The following is a 7,184-nucleotide window of genomic DNA, read 5'->3' on the forward strand; positions in this document are numbered from 1 at the left end:
TCTCCAAAAAAAAAAAAAGAAAAAGAAAGAAAGAAAGAAAGAAAGAAAGAAAGAAAGAAAGAAAGAAAGAAAGAGAGAAAGAAAGAAAGGAAAGTGCCATTCTTCTCTAAACAACTCAGAATTCTTTCTTCTAGCCTGTTATCTAGAACCAGCATGTAGCTGGAAAATGTGCTCAACGTAATATTTAAGGGCCAGTGGAACTAGCTGATGTCTGGTGCCATAGGAAGGCAGCATTGCTTACTCACCAACTTTTGCTTCTGAAGAAGCTGGCAGATTTAGTTTCTGAATCCTTGAGCCAGATCACACTCTCTCTCCCCCCTCCCCCCCACCTGAATATTTGGGCGTCCTCTCTTTCTCACAAACAGAAAGCCCTTATCTTACCAAGAAGATATAAAAGACAAGCAAAGGGGAATGAAAAAAACGGAAGACAGATCTTCATTTGATCCATGTATTCTCTGCAGAAAATTGGAGTCCACTCAATGAGTGGATTTTTTTTAAAGAATTATTTATTTAATTTTATTTATTATTATTTTTTAATTTGGCTGGAGAGACACAGAGAGAGAGAGAGCGAAAATGAGAAAGCAAGCCACCAGGTCCAGAACTCAAAACTGTGGTTGGACATGTGGGAGTCCATCTCCTTAATCACCACACCACCTGCCAGCTTCAATGAGTGGTATCATAAAAGAGCTGTCAGTCACTCAGTGGATATTTATTGTACCCCTACTATGTGCCAGACTACTCGGTGCACACAGGAGCACGTCTTCTTGGGAATCACAGAATATAGTGGAAGAAGCAAAGGTTTTGGAATTAGATCTTGAGCTAGTCAAAATTTCAGTGGTATCAAGAAAGAAAGATAAATCTAGTATAAAATGATTTTACATAGAATGTAGAAATAGCAGAAGGGTTGCTAGAAATAACTAGGCTATCCACATTATTTCCTACAAGGGCACCTTAGGGGATCCCTGTTTTAATGAATAAATAAAAATGATGTGTAATTATCATATCAATTGCTTGCATCTAAGTGAGTGCTTCTGGAGTTATTTGATGGTGCTTAAAAATCTTTGGTCTCTGAAGTGCGTTTAACAGTCTCCTTGACTCTTATCTATATTATTAATTTGCAGATCAAAGTTAACTTGGTGCTATGCAAATGAGGAGACTTAAAATGAATGAGATTTTCCTGTAAAATTTAAACTCCATCTTACTTGTAACTGACCACAATATATTTTGAGGACATGTGTCAACGTATCTAAAAGAGACCTAATGGTTTAATTCAGTGTTATTCTGTAGAACTTTCTGCAATAATGGAATATTCTGTATCTACACCATCTAAATAGGGCAGCCACTAGCCATGCTTAGCTATTGAGCACTTGCAATGTGGCTAGTGTACCTGAAGAGCTGAACTTTGTATCTTATTTCATTCTAAGTAGTTTAAATTTAAATTTAGGCTGGGCACCATGGTGCGTGCCTACAATCCTGCTACTCAGGAGGCTGAAGTAGGAAGATCACCAGTTTGACGGCAGTTTGAGCAGCATAGCAAGATCCTGTCTCCAGCAATTAAAACATAAATAAATAAATTTCAATTTAAATAGCCATGTGTGATTTGTGATCACCTTATTCAGAAGTGTAAGTGTTCTCTGTTTTTTGTTTGTTTGTTTGCTTATTTGTTTTTTAGGTTTTTGCCACAGGGCATGTGCACTCCCTGGAGAGAGGAGAGAGACAGAGGAAAAGTGAGAAATCCCCCCCCCCCCCAGAGGGCATAGCCATAGATCAATTCTTTCTTCTCCATTCCCCTTCCAGGATTTTGGGTATGCTACCCACACATGTAGTCCTGGCATGTTTCTCAATCTACTGAGTCTAGGACTGGAACAGCTCAGTCAAATGCCTGAGATCCAGGCATTCTATCCACCAAGCCACTGGCTCTAGCAGGATAGGTTTTTTTTTTTTTAAAGAAGTGAAATTGGGTTCTAGGAACCTGAATTCCAACTCTATTCTTACTACCTTGGACAATTTACCCAACTTTTGTGAGTTTCAGTTTCAATTTTCTCACTTGAAAATGGGAATATAAACAATATGTATTTTACAAGATTTCAGGTTAAAGGACTTGAGATATTATTTGGGCATTCTCTTATTACCAAATAAGTGCCAACCAAGTGCCAAAATTAAATATGTGGAAAATAAATAACCAACTCTTTCATTTAAAGGGGGTTTCTGGGGCCAGCTGGTAGCACAACAATGATGCAATTAATGCTCTATAATGCTGGACCCACATGGGAAGATCCCAGGTTGGAGTCCTGGGGCCTCTCTGTGCATGCCCAGCACATAAACATGTGTGTCTGTAGTCCAAGTTGACTTGGGCTGGGTGTGGATTCTGGCTGGAGATCCTATTGAGGGTGCCTCTCCTTCTCTCACACCGAAAAAATAGATGAATGGGTAAACTTTTTTCAAAAAAGAAGTTTCCATTGCCAATGAGCTCTGAAATTTTGTTAAATTCATAATTACTCTCGCTTTTCAAATACAATATTTAATGACAAGGCTTGTTACTATTGGCTGGTAAGCAGCACCATTAGCTGTAGCCAGAAATGGTAATGGCTGACCTCGTAGCTTAAGGGTCAAGGGAGCCAGATTCCATATGGCCAACCACAGTTAGAATCCCAGCCCCTATGGCTTGAAAAACACACATGGCTCTTGTGTGTGCGTGTCCAGAATCTTGACAGGATGGAGAAATGGAAAAGAAGGGATTGTGGCATGACCATCCCCCACTGAGGGGTGCCTTCTGTCTCTCTCTCTCTCTCTTTCTCTTGCAAGCACATGTGCTCTCTGGTAACAAAAAGAGAGAGAGAGAAATAAGTGGTCATGTGTCAGTTTGGGTCTATCAGTGTATGGTACACGAATGGGCTCGCAGTCAGAAAGTTCAATTTAGGGGCCAGCAGGTGGTATAGTGATTAAGGCACTGGGCTCTCACATGGCCAACCATGGTTTGAGTCCCAAACCTAGTGGCTTTTAACTGCACCCTGGGCACTTGTGAGTGTATGCCCAAAATCCCAGGAAAATGGAGGAGAAGGCATTGTGGCATTCCCCCGTGGGAGCTGATTTCTCACTTTCTCTCTGTCTCTCTCTTCTCAGGAGAGCGCATGCACTCTATAGCAAAAAAATAAAATAAAATAAAAAATAAATAAAAAAAACTTAGAAGAAAGTTAGATTTACATAAGTTGAGTCACTTGTGTGAAAAAATACATTGAGAATTTCAAAGTGTGATTAAAATGTTAATCAATCACTGTTTATTATTGCCCCAATTAATTATGTAATCCATCTTAATTGCCCAAAAGGTGGTTAATAAAACCCATTCAATTTAACTAAGAGAAACTGAGACACAATAGCAGGATAGGAGAGGTTTAGGAGCTTGGGCCCTTTCATTGAACATAACCCTAAGGAATAAGGCATGGAAAGTCCATAGTACGGGGTATGGTCACCTATTAAGGACTGAAAATATCAGCCATTTTTCTAATGGTAAGTGATGTTACTGGGAAACTATGACATCAGAAGCTTTTGTCTAATTTTCAACTCACAAAAGGTTTGAGAGTACAGAGTGATATTTGCACAGATTTAATTCTACATGGCTGGAGCATAGAAAGATCATCTCCATTTTCTATGTCTGTACCAGTGAAGAACTGACTCAAGGTTTTAAAGATTTGTATTGTTTTAAATTCATGGTAAAGAGCATGCAGGCCTGTGCATGTGAGAAAGAGAGAAAGAAAGAGAGAAAGGGGGAAGAAAGCACCCCACAATGGGGCCTTGTCATGGTGCAATCCTTTTTCCTCTAGTTCTCCATCTTATCAGGATCCTGGGCACCCAAGCATGGGCCGCTGGCATGTTTTTCAAGCCTGTGGAGCCAGGACTTAAAATCTAGTCAACCGTGTGGAAATCTAGTCAACCACTGTGCAGGGTCTAACCACTGTACTACAGGGACAACCCCTGAGTCTCATCATTTTTGTTTTGTCTTATTTGTGTGCTCACCAGAGGGGGAGAGAGTGAGAAATCACCATCCAGAGAGGATGGCCATGCCACAATCCATCCTCCTCTAGTCTTCTCTCAGGATTTTGGGCACACATGCACACACACACAGTGTGATTTTCAAGCCACTGCTCCGAGACTCAGACCAGCGCCTTCAGCCATGTGGGATCCAATGCCTTAACCTCTGCACCACTTGCTGGCCCAAGTCTAGTTGCTTTGATACCACTTTGAATCCATTTTTGGAGCAAGGCATGAATCAATTAATGATTAAATTAATGCCTCCTGATTTCCCCTTGTTAACTCAATAACATGAACTAGTAAAATTCATGGGCCTAAAATCTACAAAGTTCTCCAAATCTGAGACAATATGGAGGTTACCAGGAAAGGGATCAATGAGAGGAAATGATCTACTAGTCATGTAGCTCAAGTGTCTGCTGGTATGGACCCAGCCTATTTTCTGAGGCATATGGCGCTTAAATCAGCCATCTACATCCATTCCAAGGGACATGGGAAAGTTCTGAAGGAGTACTGGGACAGAAAAGAGGGGCTGGTGTCCTGAGGCCCAAGAAACCACTCTCAGGGAAGTGAAGTGAAACCAACTTCACTGGGAAGCAGAGAAATTGCATCGTTACTGGGAACCTGCCCCTGGCCCTAAATTTCTTCTTCACATCATCTGGAGTCCTTCTTAGCTCTTTCTCCTACTACATAAACTTTCTCCATCTAGAACCCCTGGTTTAACAGGGCTCCCTTTCAAATACGTGTTCCTTTAGATACTCCCCACCAAGAAAATAAGAGACCATGTCAGATGGTCTCACTTATGTGATGGTTTCAGAGCATGAAATTCAGAAATAGATGTTCTAGTCAGGATTCTGTGATGTTTCCACTAGGAGAATTTCTCATTTTATAGGATAATGAACATTTTTTTCCACATATTTAATGCATATGTTTTCTGAGTTTGGATATATGCACACACGAATGCTGCCATCTCTACTATCAACGAATTGAACGGTTTATCAGGACTGTGCTCTTCGTTGTTGGTAAAACACTTCTCCAATGCCCTCAGGCTCCCACGGCATCCTTTGCCTTGAATTACCTACACTTCCTCAGATTGATTTGACATTTTTGTTTAGAAAGTAAATTTGTTCCTGTCATCAAACCCTATCTAGGTAACTTACTGATGAGAGGACTTCAAAAAATTCGTAGGAAATAGAATTAAAGTACAAGTTAATCTTGGTGCAAAAATCTACCTGTATCTATCTATACACACACACACACATATATGTAAATCAAACTCTGTGCATGTGGTGTTTTGTTTTTATTTTTTAAGCAATTTTTTAACATTTATTTATTTAGCATTTTTTAAACATTTGTTTATTTATTTATTTAGCGAGAGAGAGAGAAAGTGAGAAAGCAAGCTGTCAGGTCCAGGACTCAAACCACGGTCAACCATGTGTTGTCAATGGTTGTCTCAAACCAGCGTCCTTAACCACCACGTCATTGTCTCTGTAAATCAAACTCTGTGCATGTGTTTTTTACAATATGCATTTCTATGAATTTTTTGACACCCCCCCACTCTCTAAGGGGATAAAGAGACCCCTGCTACAATTCATTTTTCTTTTTTATCACCTTAAGATGGAACAGCAATATTTGTATTTTCAGTGGAACTCTACTAATTAGCACAGGCCTGCAACACTTTCCAATACACAGAACTTTACCTTTTGAACCAACTGATATGCAGAGGCAAAAATGAATAATAAAGCATCTACATTACCTTGCGGCAAAGTTTGGGAGGGCAGTTGTCCCTGGTGTCCTCTTCCATGGTGCACTCCTGGTGGCCCACCATGTCTGCTCCTGACCTTCCTTCTCTCTTCTCTAGGATCCTCTTCCCTTTGGAGTTCTTTTAAGCCACAGGGTGAAACTTTCGTTGCTCTGGACTTATGGGGTACTTGACCAAAGTTCAAGCCAACTCTCTATGCCCAGTGCTTAAAGATAAGCTCAAAAGAGCTAAGAGTGTCCCAGTTACTGAATAAGCAGAGATTCAAGTTGCTGGGAGCTCTCGCTTTCTTTACCACAACCGTTCTCTTGTCCCCTCTGGGCTGTTGTTCATTGACAATTGCTGTGCTCTAGGCTGGCGCTATGACGGCCTGTCGTGCGGGGACAGGCAGGTTGTGGTGAAAGCTGCAGTCGTGAAAAAGGCCATTGTTTAATCTACTCTGTCCCTCACTGGAGCTATGGCAACAAATTCCGTTGGTGAATTAACTATGTCATTGTGTGCCGGCTCAACTGATTATGCTCCTGGAATGACAAACATTTTCTCTCTTTTTTTCCAGATAAAATGTGATCAAGACCTTGAAGTGTTAAGATAAAACTCAGCACTTTCTTCAAATGGGAGAATAAAGATGAAGAGAATAAATCTCTCAAATGTATTTTAATTGATTCTAATAAACATTTTATCCCTTCCATTGAGCTATCCTAAGCACTATTGATAATGCATTTGTGTATTTTAACAATGTGGAGTCTTCATAATTTGTGTTAAGGTAATTTCCCCTTCAGATAACTCCGTGTGTTAAAAGAACTCTTTAAATATGCCTCTGCATGGAACTTTCTTCTTTTTTTTTTTAAGAGAGGTTTTTGCTATAGGGCACATGTGCTTGCCAGAAAGAGAGAGACAGAGAGACAGAGAGACAGAAAGTGAGAAATCACCCCCCCCCAGGGGGATGGCCACACCGCAATCCCTTCTCCTCCATTCTCCTCTCGGGATCTTGGGCACGCACGCACATGCGCCCAGCGTGAGTTTTAAGTCACCGGGTCTGGGACGCGAACCACGGTCGACCACATGGGAGTCCAGCAACATAGCCATTACACCAATTGGTGGTCCCTGTGCTTGGAACTTTCTGAGAAAAGGATTCTTTTTAAACCTGACTGTACCAAAGGGCTATGGGAACTTCGGCTGTTGAGTTCAGTTCAGAATGAAGATGACTGCCCACCTAAATTCGCTTAGGCCAGGCAAAGATTTCTTCTGTCACACTCCATCAGGAAAGCCCTTAGTAGCTTTCTCCTATATTCCTATCTCTAGGTTAGTGAACCTTTGATCCGTCAAAGGATGCTTTCAGCCTTTCTTTCCACCCATTTAACCTGCATCTTCTCTGACTTCCAACATAGTTTAGCAGGCA

General features: G+C 41.0%; 1 protein-coding gene across 1 annotated transcript in view; it reads right to left on the minus strand.

Moving 5' to 3' along the window:
- PCYT1B (phosphate cytidylyltransferase 1B, choline) overlaps positions 1-6,098 on the minus strand; it is a 133,578-nt gene extending 127,480 nt beyond the window's left edge. The window contains exon 1 of the mRNA XM_006158476.3: positions 5,783-6,098. Coding sequence (XP_006158538.1) covers positions 5,783-5,854 — 72 coding nt within the window. The 5' untranslated portion in view covers positions 5,855-6,098. The remainder of the gene's footprint in view (positions 1-5,782) is intronic.
- Between the last annotated feature and the right edge of the window lie 1,086 nt (positions 6,099-7,184).

Source organism: Tupaia chinensis, unplaced genomic scaffold, assembly GCF_000334495.1.
Source record: "Tupaia chinensis unplaced genomic scaffold, TupChi_1.0 Scaffold000600_1, whole genome shotgun sequence".
In the NCBI taxonomy this organism is placed as follows: Eukaryota; Metazoa; Chordata; class Mammalia; order Scandentia; family Tupaiidae; genus Tupaia; species Tupaia belangeri.